At 38.1% G+C, this 18057-nt stretch overlaps 3 protein-coding genes and 1 long non-coding RNA gene across 5 annotated transcripts; 3 read left to right on the forward strand and 1 right to left on the reverse strand.

Moving 5' to 3' along the window:
* The first annotated feature begins 325 nt into the window (after positions 1–325).
* LOC106948068 (arsenite methyltransferase) lies at positions 326–3484 on the forward strand. Its single transcript, XM_015033517.1, has 10 exons — positions 326–456; positions 874–1007; positions 1379–1529; positions 1607–1743; positions 1826–1895; positions 1975–2056; positions 2144–2275; positions 2334–2476; positions 2614–2736; positions 3075–3484. The coding sequence occupies exons 1-10, from the start codon at positions 421–423 to the stop codon at positions 3150–3152; spliced, it is 1086 nt and encodes a 361-aa protein (XP_014889003.1). The 5' UTR covers positions 326–420; the 3' UTR covers positions 3153–3484.
* Positions 3485–4349: 865 nt separating this feature from the next.
* On the forward strand, positions 4350–7558 carry LOC106948066 (piggyBac transposable element-derived protein 3-like). Its single transcript, XM_015033514.1, has one exon. It carries the CDS (start codon positions 5640–5642, stop codon positions 7377–7379), a length of 1740 nt encoding a protein of 579 aa, XP_014889000.1. The 5' UTR covers positions 4350–5639; the 3' UTR covers positions 7380–7558.
* A 1203-nt stretch (positions 7559–8761) lies between these two features.
* On the forward strand, positions 8762–10553 carry LOC106948069 (uncharacterized). The gene is made up of 2 exons (XR_001425103.1): positions 8762–9427; positions 9681–10553. It is a non-coding gene; the product is annotated as an uncharacterized LOC106948069 (long non-coding RNA).
* Positions 10554–10634: 81 nt separating this feature from the next.
* On the reverse strand, positions 10635–17639 carry aifm4 (apoptosis inducing factor mitochondria associated 4). Of its 2 annotated transcripts, none has more exons than XM_015033515.1 (19): positions 16944–17639; positions 16147–16233; positions 15913–16022; positions 15721–15830; positions 14889–14933; positions 14722–14803; positions 14509–14621; positions 14337–14423; positions 14160–14251; positions 13937–14067; positions 13700–13815; positions 13514–13585; positions 12767–12830; positions 12584–12660; positions 11900–12017; positions 11686–11784; positions 11519–11594; positions 11326–11430; positions 10635–10842 (listed from the first exon to the last, which is right to left on the reverse strand). In XM_015033515.1, the coding sequence occupies exons 2-19, from the start codon at positions 16227–16229 to the stop codon at positions 10812–10814; spliced, it is 1611 nt and encodes a 536-aa protein (XP_014889001.1). In that variant the 5' UTR covers positions 16230–16233; positions 16944–17639; the 3' UTR covers positions 10635–10811. The 2 variants fall into 2 exon arrangements, with proteins under 2 accessions (XP_014889001.1, XP_014889002.1); XM_015033516.1 differs by lacking the exon at positions 16944–17639 and adding an exon at positions 16764–16865.
* Between the last annotated feature and the right edge of the window lie 418 nt (positions 17640–18057).

Consider the following 18057-nt stretch of genomic DNA (forward strand, 5'->3'; position numbering starts at 1 on the left):
GTTAACTTTTATATGTTATTATTTTGTTACAAAATGCGGTTAATATATATGCAAAACAAACGTATTGGTTCATCCATAAAACATTTATGAGGAGCAGGACCTTTTACATGCGCTTTTTAATTAGCTATATTATATATTTAATAAATCGGTGTTTTATTCTCTCTTTTTTATCTATTTACGATTTCTTAGTTCTTTCATGTTGTTATTATTCTTCTGAAGCACACTGGGGAAGTCAAAGCACAAAAAACATTCGCAGTGCTACACAGTGACAATAAAGTTCTATATGTGTTGGAGCTTTTATTCTGAAAAGTGAAGGCGGAAAAGGACGTGTTCTGACCTCAGTGTGGGTTTTATCATAGACATACTATTGCCCAGTGCTGCTTTTTCTTCTTGGTAGTTTGTGTCTGTTTTTAAACCAGAATGTTGAAAAGTGACGACGTGCGGGAGAATCTGAAGGTACTGTAGTGTTTATTGTGGATCAGACTCCGAGCGGCTTTGTCCTCATTTCATTGAACAGTTTTCCAAATATTTTGCGGACGTTACATAATAGCTGCTTGTTGCCCTTTGATTCTTATTACAGTAGAGGGTTTGTTTTCTTTGAAAGTTTTACTTTGTGAATCTGCAAATTAATATAGCGTATACAGACATGTTTATGGTACATAAAACTATCCTAAATTGAATTTAACTATTTTTACATTTATTTTACTAATGTAATTTGTTTGGTTGTGATAATTTCAAGCAAAATTAAATCGAACACTAAATAAACCCGTTTATCTGTAACTTTAACTCAACTTTAGCTTCATTTGCTTAAAAACTGCAACCAATAGGATGTTTAAAAATAATTTATGTATTAAAAATTATGTACCTATTCAGAAGTACTATGGCTGTCGCCTGGAGTCTTCCTGTGACTTGCAAACTAGTGCTACTTCCTGCAGTTTGGCCTGCAGCAACCTGCCAAGGAGCTTAACAGAGGCCCTAAGTCTGATTCACCCTGAAGTCATCAAAAGGTACTGCTGCTTAAGTCCAAGTAATGATGACAATGCATTTTTATGGGAACATTCTGTATCAGGATAAGCCTCGAGGTTTATTATATAAAACGAGAAATCCCAAAGAATTTGCAAGTGTAATTGCAGCAACAAAGTACTGATTCAGGTGGACCGAATACAAATGCACACCAGACTTTTCAGATTTGTCATTTGTGTGAAAAGTTTGAAAACTACTCTTTTAGTTCCACTTGACCTTTGTGCATTGCCTTTTATTGGTCTCTCACAAAAAATCCCAATAAAATACAATGGTGTTTGTAATGTTGAAGGGAACATGTGGAAAAGATCAAGGGAGTAAGGCACTCTATCCTTCCATCACTAATGCGCTTTTCCAGATTCTTCGGATGCGGCCTTCCGTTTCCAGCGAAGCTCGAGGGCTGCAGAGTTCTGGACCTCGGTAGTGGATCGGGACGAGACTCTTTTGCATTCAGCAAACTTGTTGGGCCGAATGGACAAGTGACGGGCATCGATATGACAGAGCAGCTGGTAAGATGCACTCATCTGAGGCCTTAGCACCTCCTCCCTGTGCTTTTTCTGCAGCTGATTCGGCCATGTTTCTGTAGATCACGGCATCCCGTCAATTTGTCGAGTATCATCAGAAGAAGTTCGGCTATGAGGAGCCCAATGTCTCATTTATCCAGGGATACATGGAAAAGCTCGGCGAAGCAGGGATACAGAGAGACTCGATGGATGTTCTGATGTAGGTTAAGAGTTCAGCTTTGATCCTTTTAGCCAATTAAAGTGATCTGATTGATAACGGAGGATAATCTCTCTTTTTTCAGCTCCAACTGTGTGATCTGTCTCTGTCCTGATAAAACAGCAGTACTACAACAAGCCTACAATGTTCTGAAGGTTAGCTTAAAGAGTTACCGCATTAATGTGTTCAACTTGACTCAGCTTTATATTTCTAACTCTTCCTCCTTTTTAACAGGATGGAGGGGAGCTGTACTTCAGTGACATGTACGCCAGCAGCGTCGTTCCAGACCACATGAAGCAGGATCCAGTCCTGTGGGGTAAAGTTACAAAGCTTCAGAGGAACCAAAGTGAATCATCGCATGCAAAACTCCACTGGTTAGAATCACATTCATCTGCTGTTCCAGGTGAGGGAATGGGTGGCTCTCTGTTCTGGAAAGATCTCATCTCGCTGGCCCACAGCGTGGGCTTCAGCACTCCACGTCTGGTCTCAGCAAGCCATATCGAGGTCCACAACATCCAACTCAAGGAAAAAGCAGGTAGTAACAGGAAACTTTCAGGCAGCACCGACACTCCTCTAAGCTCTTTGTTTTTCAGGTGACATCAAGTATGCTTCAGGAACATACCGGCTCTTTAAGTTGCTGCAGAAACCAGGGAGGTCAGGCGCTGCTGTGACCTACAAGGGAACCATTCCCGACTTTCCAGATCAGCTGGACTTTGATTCCTTGCACTGTTTCAAGGTGAGGAGGCCAAAAAAAAAAAAAAGCTGTCTTATCGATATTTACTCAGACATTTATTAACAGGATGTTAATTAGTCTCACAAAACAAAGTACCAGATTCTGCATTGATAACCACTTTTTTGTTTTTTTATGTGCAGAAAGATGTGGAAGTGGAGGTAGACGCAGAGATGGCAGCGATTATCCAGGTTTCCAGATTCTCCTCGGATTTTACAGTCAGGATGTTGGATGAACAGAAGTCTGATTCTGAGCCAACACCACAGGTAACTCAGAGTATGAGTTTGTTTTGGTTAAATGCTGTAAATCTATTATTCTAGGTCCACAGTGGGTCATGAAAACATGTTTTAGACTTTGTTGTCTAAATCTATAATATTATTTTTACTGTCCATTTTATGACTTAACAGCATTGTGGTGGAGTTTTAGCCCACGACTTAACAAAGATAAACCATCATGGTTGTTGGGCCGTATTTCAAAAATTGTATTCTGTATTCATAAAAGGTGTTTTGTGATTTTAAACATTTAATGTGACAAAAAAAATGCAGAAATATTTTCCTATGGGCTCCATAATAATGTGACCACAGTTATTAATTATTCTTTCCAGTACTGCCACCTCAACCCATTCCTGCTGGCTGACCGACGGGGGTCCTCTATGAGGCAGTGCTCCAAAACGTCCAGATAAAACAAACAGGCCGCTGCAACCTGCTGAGACGAAAATACTACACACGTTTAATTTAACTTTAACAATGTTTAATTCTTGTAATTTAATTTGTGCCAATGAGTACTAATGTCTGTGAAGGAATGAATGAAGGAATTATATTTAGTTGGGTCTGAGTTTGCTAACTGGCTACAAAACGTCACATTAACACATTGCATAGATGGGGAAATCTTAAATAAATAACCTTTATAAATTGTAATAGATTTTGTAACAGTGAGTGATCAAAGTGATACTGTGAAGAGAAAATCAGGTCTGACAGCTATTAAGAAAAAATAAAGGCATAGTAATACTTCAAATGTTACAAGTTGGGTTTTTATTTTTTTTAAACCTGAACATACAGTGAATATTTCCCATTCATTCGCTACGGCCTTGACTCTAATGTTGATATTTGGTTCACATTGTAACACAACAGAAGAAAGCAGAAAAACGTCACAATCTTCATTTTGTTTTCAGTGAACATCCTGACCGTAAGAAGCTGCTTATGTAAATGCCAGCTGGGCAGCCAGTGAAGATTTAAATCATTTATATTTTAAGCTACACAAAAATGACACAAAAATGAGCCACAAACCAGAATGTAAAATCATTCAATAAGACATTTATTAAATCAATGCATTTGGGCAAATGGAGACGCAACTCACCCACAAACACGGACAGCAATGAGTCCCTGCAGGAGGAGGTCGTGTCTGAGTGCGAGAGTGCTGCGGACTTCATACTTTTATCTCTCATCCTCGCACCCCGAGACATCGCAAACCCCTCCAACTATTCCCATACACACAAACTATACCAGTCAAATCCTCTCCTGCATAAAACACGCCACTCTTGGCTGCTAGCCATTTAAGGAGTTGTGCTTTCTCAGATGTTTCACCTTTTACTTCTGCTGCTTAGAACATACTGACCTGCTGCAACCTGTTCTGCCACAATTTGCACTCCTTATCTAACTGTGGTATGCAAATAACGTTATCTTATCATTAGCTGGAACATTTCAAACTATAATGAGAATACAAAATTTAGCAATATGAAGCATATTTGATATGTTACAATATTTGCAAAACTCACTCAAAGTATAAACATACTTGATTATTACATTTTTTTTATTTCTTTACACAATAAGTAAAAAGAAATTCAAATGCACGATCTTGAACAGTTGATGAAACCTATAATATAGTAAATCAATGTTAATACCTGAAATCTGAGTGTAAGCTACAACTAACATTCTTAGTTAGGCTTGACAGATAATTTGGCTCAAATTTATTACCAAAGTTATCGTACTGTTTCCTAGCAATTGCCAAAATGAGGACTTGCTTATGATATTCCGTGCATAAAGTAAGACACAGACAGTGCTTCAGTGCATTAAGACTATGCTTAAATGACAGCGGTCAGAGTTGAAGCAGCCGCTCTTACAAACTGGTGTCGAAGCAGCAGGAGTGTTTTGTCGGGCATCGAGTCTGGCTGTTATGAGCAGACAAGAAGGACTGTGGCAGATAAGCTGTTGAGCTTGCCGAATGAGAAGCATGAGCAAACAAACGCTGCGTTTTTCCTAGAAGTCACCGCAAAGAACGAAGGGCCTCGTCTCAGTCTTACTCCGCCGGGTTTTTTTTTTTTTTTTGTTGTTGTTTTTTTTGACACGCCCACTCAGGAGAGATCCAGGAAGAGCTCACCGCTGTGTTAGCGGGAAGAGCCGTTCCCATTGAGCTGTTTTACAGCAGCAGACAGAGAGCTGATGGTTGTCTGCTGTAGCCGACATAACGCATAACGGACTACCTGACACAGAGGAAACTGCGCTCCATGAAGACCTGACCCCGGAGAAAAGCGACAAAAGAAATCGGCTGTGGCCCATCACCCAAAAGGCAAGGGAGGAGAAAAAGATCGCACATTTCGTCGGAGCGAGAGCCTTAGCTCAAAGCAAAGAAATATTCTAACGGATGTGTTTGTTGTTCGCCCACTTTTAAAGGGAGAATAGCTACGCTTTGTTTCATCCAATTTAAGAGGAGTTAAGTCACTGTTTAGACTTTTTTCCCCCCGATTGTTCCTGTTAAACATTTCTACTTGAAAATTTATTTCAGTTAACGCTCGAGGCTTACTACAGGAAATACAGTTTTTCTTTACGCAAAAAAAACTTTGATGCAGACTTTTGATTGGTTCAGGAATCCCATTCCACTAATGAAGATTACAACTTCTGGAAATCGCAAAGGGGCGAGGATTTATGGATGTCCCATGGAAACAGCCATTCAGCTGGAACTCTAACTCTTGTATTATGTTTCTGGTCAATTTGACCCGATTTCAGTTTTTGTGCTGATCAAAGTGCCTGGTTATCCTATATTAAAAAAAAAGTATTTTTGATGTACTTTATTTTACTTCTGAAGAGCCATTCAGAACCAGGTGTGTGTGAAAGAGGGACTTTCTCGCCACTGTCCTGTTTTCATGCCCTTTCTTTGAGAAATAGACCAAAAAATGAGCTCCATGCGATTCATAGCTGAAGAAGCTTTATCACAGCTTATGTACTGGGGTAGTGATGTAGAGGAAGCGATTTCAGAGACTGAGGATGCTTCAGAGCCAGAGGACAATGTCATTGATGATTGTCAATTTTCCCATGATGACGAGGATTCAGAGGACGAGTCTGCCAGTGTCCCTTCATCAAATGAAAACCAAGAAACGCAAAAATTGCCATCCACAGAGGGGACATTGACATCTAAAGATGGTCAAATAAAATGGTCAACATCACCACACCAAAGCCAAGCTAGATTATCATCTTCTTATGTCCTCAAAATGACCCCTGGTCCTACAAGATTCGCTTTGACAAGAGTTGATGATATTGAATCAGCATTTCAGCTCTTCATATCCCCACCCATAGAGAAGATAATCCTCGATATGACCAACTTGGAGGGGAGGCATGTCTTTCAAGAAAAATGGAAGCCACTGGATCCATCTGACTTGCATGCTTACATTGGAATCCTGGTATTAGCTGGAGTATACAGGTCAAAGGGCGAAGCAACTGCAAGTTTATGGAATGAAGAGTACGGAAGACCAATCTTCCGAGCAACAATGTCTTTGGAGACATTTCACAGGATCTCTCGTGTGATCCGATTTGACAACCGTGACACCAGAGCTGGTCGATGTGAGAAGGATAAACTTGCAGCGATCAGAGATGTCTGGGATAAATGGGTCAAAATTCTGCCATTGTTGTACAATCCTGGCCCACATGTTACTGTTGGTGAGAGCCTCATTCCATTCAGAGGATGCTGTCCTTTTCGACAGCATGTGTCAAACAAGCCTGCAAAATATGGCATCAAAATATGGGCAGCCTGCGATGCAAAATCCAGTTATGCGTGGAACATGCAAGTATACACTGGGAAGCCACTTCAAGGACCACCTGAGAAGAATCAGGGAATGCGTGTGGTATTGGAGATGACTGAAGGGCTGCAGGGTCACAACATTACATGTGACAACTTCTTTACATCCTATCGGCTTGGAGTTGAACTTCAGAAGAGGAAGCTGACTATGTTGGGGACAGTCAGAAAAAATAAACCGGAACTTCCCAGTGAGATTCTGAAGATGCAAGGAAGACCTCTGCATTCCTCAAAATTTACTTTCACAGAGAATACAACTCTTGTTTCTTACTGCCCAAAGAGAAACAAGAACATTCTTGTGATGAGCACAATGCACAAAGATGCATCGCTAAGCACCAGAGAGGACATGATGCCGCAAATGATCCTGGATTACAACTCCACCAAAGGAGGAGTTGACAATCTTGACAAAGTCACAGCAACATACAGCTGCCAGCGCAAGTCTACCCGTTGGCCGTTGGTGGTTTTCTACAACATTGTGGACGTGTCTGCTTACAATGCCTATGTGCTGTGGATTGAGATCAACCAGCATTGGAATGCCAGCAAGTTGTACCGACGTCGAATTTTCCTGGAAGAACTAGGCAAAGCACTTGTCACTCCCAAGATCCAGAACCAGGCCAGGCCAGCTCGATCTCCAGCTGCTGCAGCTGTCATTGCAAATGTCCAAGTCAGGGCATCTGATCAACCCACGATGGATCCTCTGGATAAATGTGCAAAAAAACGCAAAAGATGCCAAATCTGTCCCTCCCGAGATGACATTAAGACAAGTACCTCTTGTGTGAGATGCAAGAAGTTCATCTGCAGAAAGCACACAGTCACATTCTGTCCATCATGTGGGGAATACTGAAGATGTCAAACATTGAAAACCCCCCAAAAACGAGGCAAGTTAAACAGTTAACGAAAAAGTGTTAGTGAAAAAGGAATAATTAAAATCAGAAGTTGCTTAGTATAGTTTTGAATATTTATTCTTCTTATGTCTTCTAAGTGATTGCATAATCTAAGATAAAGTTATTATTGGGTTAAATTAATTTTTGTCTGTTTTGTGTTGATTACACGATGCGGGTCAAAATTACCCGCAACATAATAAATGTATTTTTTCTCAACATAATACAAGCGTTAAGCACAAATTTAATGAAATGGTTATTCTTACTCAATCGGACTCAAATGGTCATTATATGTAGATAGTTTTCTATTACCGTCACCAATTTTTTTCTGTTGGTAAACACTTATGGCTATTCAAGCATGAGACAAAACAAACAGTTATTTCAAACACTGAATAATTTGATTGATAGTATTGATAAGTTAAAATAATACTGGACGGAGATTTTAATTATACTATTGACAACAAAATTGATAGATGGCCGGAAAAAATTACAGGGAACTCTTTTTTTTAATCTGATTTCATAAATGAAAGAGGCCTTGTTGATATCTGGGGAATTAACAATCCAGGTAGAAGAGACTTTACATGGACAAACAGAGCTGGTTCATTACGTTCTAGAATAGATTTTTTGGTTAATTTCAGAATCCCTTACTCAACTGAACTGTAAACCAGAAATTATGCTGATCCCTTTAACAGACCTCAAAGCAATTGTATTAACTTTAAATTTATCACCAAACAAACTGTTAAAATTTTAATTTTCTGTGTCTAATGTTGAGAAAATAAATTTAAAATAAGTTAGTTTTAAAACTTAACATGTCTTGATTCAAATGGCCTAATTGTGGTTTTGAATTTAGTAATGTATTCTGACTTTTTGACCTTTAATTTACCTGTAGTTACAGCAGATGGTTTGCTAGGATCGTTTGAACTGCCTTTTGTCTGTGAGAAAACAATACAGTGGAAGTTACAGCTTTTCACACTCATCTGTGAAAGGCCGTAAACACGGCAGGAGTTCCTGGCTTCAGATAGAGGGTCAGAGATAGCTCCTGGTTGGAGGAGCAAATGTACGCCTTATTTGAATAAATTAAATACAAGAGGATAAAACTTTCTACACAGAAGTAACACATTAGATTTTGATCTTGCAACTCTCCAAAGATGTCTTTGCACGTCTTTGCTTTTCTTCTTCTTTACATTTATGTCAGGTAAATGAATGTATGTCTCCGTTGTTCTGCAGTTTCTGGTGTAAGTTTGTGCATTGTCTTACTTCTAAGTTTATGCATAATCTTATATTGGATTAAACTCTGTAATTCTGTGACGTCAACACGCATTGTTGTTTTCCTTGTGGCCACACGCGGCCCGCCGAGAGGACCTGGGATCCAGAGGAAGAGAGAGCCAAACTTTTTTCCAAAGTTAACTATTTTAGATAGAATACTCTTCCTTAACACTAACTAATGTCATATTTTATATGCTAAAATATTAACTATGGTTGGGTTTAAATCTCTTTCGTGCTCATTCTTTAGTGTAAGACAGTTCAGGACGCCCCCTTGTGGATTTAAATAATCCCTTCACTCCTTTCAGAGCCTGAGATTTATTGCTGGTGTGTTTTTCAGAGAAGAAAACATTTAAACCCCATTACATTAGAGCAGTAAACTGTCATGTAACAGAAGCATGTTTTCTAATTGCTGGTTCAATACAAACATAAGTTTCAGACAAAATGGGAAGATTTCTGAATTAAAAGCTCCCGTTCCATCAATTTTCCGCAAGTAAATCTGTAAACGTAAACGTCTATATATCGGTGATAAGAAATCTGCTGAGTAATCAGTATGTGACGTAGCATCGATGTGCGCATGCGCATTACCACAAGGTGGAACGGATGAATGGGGTAGCTCAGATAATTAGAGCACTGGGTCTTTAAGTTGCCCCAGCAACCAGGGAGGTTAGGTGCTGCTGTGATCTACAGCTGAACTATTCCCGACTTTCCAGATCAGCTGGACTTTGATTCCTCGCACTATTTCAAGGTGAGGTTGTCTAAATGTATAATATTATTTTTACTATCCATTTTATGACTTAACAGCATTGTGGTGGAATTTTAGCCCACGACTTAACAAAGATAAACCATCATCATTAAGCCATCATCATATATCAAAAATTGTATTTTGTATTCATATAAGGTGTTTTATGATTTTAAACATTTAATGTGACAAAAAAACAAAAATATTATCCTATGGGCTGCATAATAATGTGACCACAGTTATTAATTATTCTGGTCAGGACCGTCACCTCAACTCAGTCCTGCTGGCTGACCGATGGGGGTCCTCAATGAGGCAGTGCTCCAAAACGTCCAGATAAAACAGGCAGCTGCAACCTGCTGAGAAAAAATAGTACACACGTTTAATTTAACTTTAAAAAATGTTTAATTCATGTAATTTAATTTGTGCCTGTAATGTCTGTGAAGGAATGAATGAAGGAATTATATTTAGTTAAGTTTGAGTTTGCTAACTGGCTACAAAACGTTACATTAGTACATTGCATAGATTAGGAAATCTTTGGTTTTTATTGTAACAACTTTAATGCAGAACTGGAGTATAGCTACGGGTTGAGATTTTACACAGTATCTATCCATCTATCTATCTATCTATCTGAGAAATGACTAGAGGAGAAAAAACAGATTTGGTATCAGGTACTTTTTTATTAGAAGCAGAAAAATGTCACAATCTTCATTTTGTTTTCTGTAAACGTCCTGATCTTAAGGAGCTGCTTATGTAAATGCCAGATGGGCAGTCAGTAAACATTTTAATAATTTACATTTTAGGCTGCATATGACAAACACAATCACCATAGAGAGAGAGTGAGAGAAATGCATATTGATTTTTGATTTTTAAAAGTAGAAAATAACCAGCACCAAAAACTTAACTACCCTATTACCCTCATTTTGCCAAAGTGCACCACGGAACGCCACAGAAAGTCATTTCTACCTGTTGCCATCAGGCTTTTCAATGCACAAGTCTGTGCTATTTGATTCAAATTCTTTCTGCGCTCATTTATAGGTTATCGATTAATATATTGCATGTGATTGCTTGTTATTTATTTGTTTATAATAAATATCATTTTGAAATTATCAGTCATATATATATATATATATATATATATATATATAAATTCTATTCTATTCTGATTACAGGTAAATTAAATCCTTCAGTCTGCATGATCAACAAACATTAAACATTAAAGGTTTAGCTGCTGCTATGGTAACAGCACGGCTTAATAAGAAAAAAAAACAATTTGATTAGTTTACCGCCACGCCTGTGACTGTAAATGGACAGATCAATCTAGGCACTGCAGAGAAAGACAGAAGAAAAAGAGATGGAGACAACATCATCGATTGCTCCTGATGACAACCAGTTATATCCCCAGCCAACTCAGGTCTTCAGATCTGCAAACATCAGCAAGATGGTTATTACACAGAACATTAATGTCAATAACCTGAATATCAATTTCATTTCCATGCAGGCTTTAAGCTATTTAAACATGTCAAAAATAGTCTGTCGTTACCATTAAGATTTAACAACATCCCAAATAAATGTAACCTGTCTTCTTGTCTTTTAAAGTTAAATATTTCCGTTGTTTTCTCAAACAAATCATCTAGTCAAAAATACCTGCTTTGATGCTTTGGTTGTCATTACTTTACACATGACTAGTCAAGAGTCCCTGCTAACTGTGCCATTACTGACTTAGTCAGAAACTATTATATCTGAATAGCTACTTAAAAAAAAGTTGGAGTTGTTCCTAATTTTTCCCATCTAAAATTCTACCTCTGCAATAAGATATTTTATTTCAAAGCTTTCAACTTTGAAATAAGTTGAAAGCTACTGCGTAGCGTGCATTTTAGTTTGTACAGATGCAAACTGTGACTCACTGAGCCTGAGTCTTTGTTATGGCTTTGCCTTGATCCAGCAGGTCTGCAACACGAGACACGGCGGGCTCAAACGCCATGCTGGCCGCAGCAACCACCACCTCGTCCCTGTCAGATACACAAACAGGAGAAACGTCACCAGGACCAGAACAGATTTATCCCCAACTGCACAAAGAGTCGCTCCACAACTGCTCACTTTATGTATAAGGCCACAAATTTCCGTTCTTCCAGTTTGCCTTTAATTATGATTTCTGTGTAGCCCTCACCATAACCTGAAAAGAACAAATAAAAGTGAAATGGAGATTAAATTCAGCTTATTGTGAACTAAAAAAGGTTTTTGAGACTTTGTATTAATTACTCTACCTGCGTATCTGATGCTCTTTCCAGCCAATGCAGACCAGAAAAAAGGAACCGACTCAATTGTTGTTGGTTTATTCAGCATGTTCAGAGCTGCAACTCTTCCTGGTGGTAGAAACAAAATTAAGAGTTCAAGACAAAGTAAAAACATGTGCAATAAAAACATAGCTTAAAAAGATGAAGGAAAGGAAAAGATCTTATAAATAGAAAAGTGTCTAACCGTGAGCATGGGACATCTGCCAGTGACCGATATTGACCCTCTGGTCCCCACGAATGGTCAGAGGGAAGGAGACAACGTCTCCAGCACTGAAGATATCTGGTACATTGGTCCTCATGAACTAAGAGAATAGATGGAGCAGATAATGAGTCCAATGTGTCGCCTTCACCAGAGACAAATAACCTCTGAAAATCAAAAATAAAAACTGAACTCCTTTCATGTAAACAAATTATTAATGGATGCTGTCAACTAAGACCTTCCGCACCATAATTTGATCTGTTCCATACATAATCAACATTTAGCTCTCTGGCAATGCACCACAAAACAGAAAGTAATTTTTAAACATATTTTTCTAATTTTTCCTACTTTTATAATGCTCTTGTCCATGTAAGTGATGCCTTGGTTAGCTTGTCTGTTTGCCTTAACCATTGCATCACAAAGACAAATCTGGCTCAACAACTTTAGGTGCCAGCTGGAAAATAATGTTTATGTGAAACCGAATAACACAAGGGTTCTTCTATAAGTAGGCTGTGACGATTTCTTTTTTTGGGACTAGATTTAGGAAAGTTTCTGTTTTTCAGTGTATATATATTTTTGTAAAAAACATTCTTGATTTAAAAAAAATATATATTTTTCCATCACAAAGATCTCAGTTTGCCCGATGCTCTCCTGTATTTTGAATGTTACCTTGTCAACAATAACTGCCTTTCTTGAATCCACTGCCACATTACTTCCTGTCAGAAAGTCTGAATTGGGAATTGCACCTGGAACATAAAATGAAAGAGGTTAATAATTAAAGTCATTGCTCTTCCCTTTTTAAATAAATACATTTATTATCACAAGGTTATGCAATAAAACAAAAATAATTACCAATTCCTGCAACTACCACATCAGCTTCCAAGACTGAACCATCACCCAGCACCACCTCCTTCACCTAAAAAAAGGGCAATGGACAACAAAACATGCAATACATTTCAGAGGTTATGCAAGAATTTAGCAGGGTTCTTTCTGTTTACATTACAATGTCTACTGAAGAAATGAACAACATAGGGGTGATAAGGTACATAAAAATGATGGTTCTGTACATATCTTGGTTTTAAAGTCAAACTTCTGTACGTTTTTGCTGCATAATCATAGAAATAGAAAAAAAGATATGTGTTTGTGTGTGTTTTTCAGCAGTGATCAAACAAAGCTAAAATACTCTGACAATTAGATTTTAATCAGAATTTCACAAAGTAGTCAGTGGAGCTTTAGTTACCAGTTTTACCTGAATGCGTCATAAAAAGAGTAATTAATGGGAAAGTCAGGGAACAAACTCCTGGTCTGTCATTAGAAAGACTGATGTTACATTTGGGTTGGTTGAATCGTAACAGGTAGTTGGACTTGGACTTTAGTCTAATTTACTCTGCACTAGTGATGATTAAATTCTGTTTGTCATAGTTCATGGTGTAACTTTCTTATCACTGTTGAAAAGTCCTGAATGAATGCCCCCAAATTAAAAGAATTTATTTCAAATATTTTTACAAATCTTTGACATGGGAACCAATAAGTGTAAAAAAAAAAAAAAAAAAAAACTCTACAGGTGTGTTTAGAGCTAAACAATAAAAACTGAGTTACCTTTCCATTCTCTCCTCTGATCTCTGTCACTTTGTTGTTCATGACGAACTTCACTTTTTTTTCCTCCAACATCTTACAGTAAGAAAACAACAAAAATAAGCAAAGCTGATGAGATGAATACAAATGTAAAAAAAAAGAAAAAAGAAAGCATTTAGCAGTTAAAATGAGTTTTCAGCTCCTATTCACCTTCATGGTCATCTTGCCAATCTCCGGCCCCAGAGACTTCTGAAAAGGATACTTGGTGGGACCCACCAGAACCACACTGGCAGCTTTGTCCGACAGGTATGAAGCTGCCTCCATGCCTGTTTTACAAATGAAAAACAATCCGGTCGTCTGCATATTTACTGTGTAGAACATTGCTTACATATAAGAAAAGTTATCATCATAACTGAATAAACTAGTGGTTAAAGTCTCAATAATAACCTATGAAGGACGCTCCGATTACAACAACTCTCTTGCCGAGAGATGATGCGTGAATCTCTTTGGCGTCTGCATAAGTCTGCAGCAGATGTACCCCCTTCAAGTCTGATCCAGGACACTGGAGAGGGCACGCTCTGCAGACATTAAAAATATTCTAATTCATGTTTATTTTATTTTTATTTTTTTTAGAGCACCAAGAATTTGCTTTCAGGATGCCGAGACTCACCTGCAGCCGGTTGAGATGAGGAGCTGATCGTAACGCTGCGAGGTGCCGTCGCTCATCTTCACGACTTTATCGGCCGAGTTCACAGAGACCACCTGCAACACGGAGCGAGTAGAAACGGCTCAATCCAACATGGCAGCAAGTCACATGCATTTGTAGCTGGTTGGTTCTGGCTCTCACCTCTTTCCCTGTCCACATTTCTATCCCGTGTTGTTCATAGAAGTCATGCTGCCGCAGGAGGATGCTGCTGCTCTCCACATCCATAGCCTTGAAGACAACGAAAACAAAGAGAAAATGCATTTTTTTTCTTAAAGTGACAGTGACAGTGGAGCTTTTGGATGAAGTTTCTCACTTTGCTTAGCTTGGGTTTGTCAAACGGAGGGAGGCTATCTTTGGTAACAATGATGATGCGACCCTGGTAGCAGTTCTGACGAAGAGTCTCGGCACAGACCAGTGAGGCAGGGCCTGAAATATATCAGATTTGTGCTCGAGATTTGACATGTTCCAAACTTTTACGACTGTTTGCATATTGGTTGCTAATTTAGGAACAGCTGACCAAACTTACCTCCTCCCACAAGCAGAATGGTGTGTTTGACGTCGGGCTTAACAGTGCACATCTCCTTCATCCTCTTAGTCAACTTCAAAGACTGAGGGCAACAAATTATAAATGATTCAACACTAAATAAAAGGACACTGTATACATTTGAGATCCTCGTCACTTATGTGGCTTACCTTTTTGTCAACAGAAACATAAACATTGCCATCTTGCACCTTCACCTGTCAAATTAACATAAACAAATAATTTGAATGAAAGAGCCAATTCATGTTTTAAAATACCATGTTCACCACAGCACACTATCGATTGAGGAACTACTTTTAGAGAGATGGGAAGCAGCATGAACTATCGGTACATTTCTATGTAGACGGACACTTAAAATTTCCTACTTCTGAGTGAAACATCTTAGAACATGTTTTACTTTAATATTATCTGTACTTTTAATTCGAAAATGCCATGAACATTTTTTTTTATTATTTTTCTCTCACACTCAGTTGTTTGGAATGGTCAAACTCATTTTAATATCAGTCACAGATAAAATCGAGAATTACGAAAACAGCTTTCAAATGACGGTTTTATTTTTCAAGAGAAAAACTACGTCCAAACCAAGCTGCCGTTATGTGTAAGTGAAATGTCTGTTAGATCTTTTTCTTTTTTTTTTTTTGCTTATTCAATTTCACTAGCCCCGCCCTGGTCTGATTACTGTTTATAGATTAAACAAAACGCTTAGATAGAACCTGTCTGACAATATAGCAGGCTAAATAATCTAAAAAAAATAAAATAAAATAAAAAAACATGTCCTGATGTAAAGAAATTCAAGAACAGGTGAGAAACAACTTAACTGAAATTCATCTTCCTGAAAATGATAAAGATATTATTGAGGCTTTTGAGACTCCACCAAGTCACAGAAAAAAACAAAAAATAAAAAAAAAAACGGACTCTTATTTAACACACACTTTTTGAAGGGGATTCATTTTGCAGTTAAATGTTGTTTTATTATTGTTCTACCTTGTATGTTGGCAGACAGTCCAGGCCTGGATAGTCCTCGATGTCTCCTGTTTTCACATTGAAGCAGGCTCCATGAATAGGACACCTCACTCTGTCTCCAACCAGTGTTCCTGGGAGGTTAATAATCACAATTTGGTCACATTTTGTGCAGATTGAAAATGCTAACAATAATCTAGACATAAACTGATTTACCCATAATAAGCGGGGCATTGTAGTGGGTACACCTGCCTCCAACTGCGCTGTACTGACCCTTGGTACGGACCAACAGCACCTTCTGGTCCTCCACAGTTACCGCCTTCATCCTGCAAAAACACAAAAAATGCAACAAAAAAAAGGACAGTTGAGACAATTTTTTTGTCATTGAAATACATAAAAAGGTCTAAAATCTGATCTTTATCCTTCAGTGACTGGCAAGTTGTTACTCACTGTCCATCATGCAGATCAGACTCCTGACAAACCAGTATGGTCAGCTCCTCCTGCTTTTCACTTTGCTCCTCTCCTTGGTTCATTCTCCTACATGTCGACATCCAAACACAGCCATTGTTACAGCAGTTGCACACTATTATTAATGGCTCTTATACACCCTCAGGCTGGATGGAACATGCTTGGTCATGCAAATTATTAAGCAAACACTCCCATTGTTGCAGCAGTGATACAGATGATTTATGGAGGACCTTTATACACACTTGTAGGGAACATGCAGCGAACAAAAAAACGTTTGTTTCAATTAGTTCATGCTTACAACTGTACAGCAGTGTCTAATTTATGTTCTTCAAAATAAATAAAATATGCTACTGCTGATGATAGATTTATTCCATGTTTTACCTGTTATTATATCTGCTGTACATTTACATGGTTCAACCCATTTCATTTGAAGAATCTCAAACTTATTTTAACATAGTGACGTCACTATGTTATTTGAGCACTATCATACACGACAATTCAGCATTTTAATTATGGATAAGTAACAAAAAGAAAATCAAACGCACACTTTTGAGCAGTTGATAAAATCTATAATACTAACTGTAAAACAATGTTAATACCTGAAATCTGAGTGTAAGCTGCAACAAATATTCTTCACTAGGCTTGACAATTTGGCTCAAAATTATTACTAAAGTTATCATACCAAAACTGAGAACTTGCTTGTGATATTCCGAACATAAATTAGGACAAACACAGTGCTACAGCTGTCGCAGACTTTTCTGTATTAGTACTATGCTTACCTGAGTAGTTTCGCCAGACAGCGGTCAGAATTGAAGTAGCCGCTCCTACAAACTGGTTTCCTGCCCGCCTATGTAACCTTTTTTGAGAAACCAGCCCGCATGACGCTCAGCAGAAACAACCAGTGAGTTCCTCCCGCAACAGCACGGTCTCCGCACCATTCAAGCGTCGGCGAAAATGGCGTCGGAGGAGACAATGTTTGAACAGCGTCTCTTGGAGACGTTTGCCTGGCAACGGGTTAGTCGTTCCGACGTCAACTTTAAAACGTCAGAATTAATAACACGCATATTTCAATGAAAATCTGACTGGTTGGAGATGAATACTTGGAGAACTCAAACTTGAAATTGTTTATGAAATGTTTCACAATCAAACTAACTTTCACCCAATCAAAGAGGACTTTATTCCTTTTTTTGGTTTAACATCAGAAGGGGTCTATTTGAAAAAGTTACTACACAAACGTTTATTTTACAGTAGATGACATTTCTGTTGTCTTATTATCAATAATCATTTAAACTTGGATGTCAATCTCTTAGTAACACCTCCCTCACCGATATAAACGCTCTTTTCCTATGATCGTACGACGGCTTTGATATGGAGCAGACAGACGCAGGAGGGAATGACGCTACATTGTATTGTCTAACACGCATGCGCTAACACTGTGCGACCACATTTCTGACAATATTAAGACAATATGAAGCACCTACATATTTTAAATCAGTCGCAACTATGGATGATTTCTTAATAATAGCAATAATAATAATAATAATAATAATAATAATAATAATAATAATAATAATAATAATAATAATAATAATAATAATAATAATAATAATAATAATAATAATAAATACAATACAAGCAGAGTGCAAGACACGAACGCAAGGAAATTATGGCTACTTCAAAAAAATGACATACAAAAGTCTAATATAAATATATAATCAAGTATAATAACAACCTGTTGCAATGCTTCGCTTTTCTTGGCCAAAAGATGTCGCAATTTCTCCAAAAACTACAGCTATCATTCATGTCCGCTGGAAGGCGCTTTATTGAATGAAAAGGGCACCGAAGGAAGACGCAGTGAAACATCTCCGAGGGTCAGCCTTCAGTCAATCAGTC

This window comes from Poecilia latipinna, unplaced genomic scaffold (assembly GCF_001443285.1).
Source record: "Poecilia latipinna isolate Pla-1442-1.1 unplaced genomic scaffold, P_latipinna-1.0 Scaffold270, whole genome shotgun sequence".
NCBI lineage: Eukaryota > Metazoa > Chordata > Actinopteri > Cyprinodontiformes > Poeciliidae > Poecilia > Poecilia latipinna.

Bases quoted from the DNA above. Each gene is read 5' to 3' on its own strand.
- LOC106948068 (XM_015033517.1), top strand. From the start codon at position 421: ATGTTGAAAAGTGACGACGTGCGGGAGAATCTGAAG. The intron at 457-873 runs GTACTGTAGTGT...GTACCTATTCAG, and splicing joins ACGTGCGGGAGAATCTGAAG to AAGTACTATGGCTGTCGCCT. The intron at 1,744-1,825 runs GTAGGTTAAGAG...CTCTTTTTTCAG, and splicing joins GACTCGATGGATGTTCTGAT to CTCCAACTGTGTGATCTGTC.
- LOC106948066 (XM_015033514.1), top strand. From the start codon at position 5,640: ATGAGCTCCATGCGATTCATAGCTGAAGAAGCTTTATCACAGCTTATG.
- aifm4 (XM_015033515.1), bottom strand. From the start codon at position 16,229: ATGAACCAAGGAGAGGAGCAAAGTGAAAAGCAGGAGGAGCTGACCATA. The intron at 14,068-14,159 runs GTGAGTCTCGGC...TAATGTCTGCAG, and splicing joins CTCATCTCAACCGGCTGCAG to AGCGTGCCCTCTCCAGTGTC. The intron at 12,018-12,583 runs GTAACATTCAAA...CTATTCTCTTAG, and splicing joins AGGCAGTTATTGTTGACAAG to TTCATGAGGACCAATGTACC.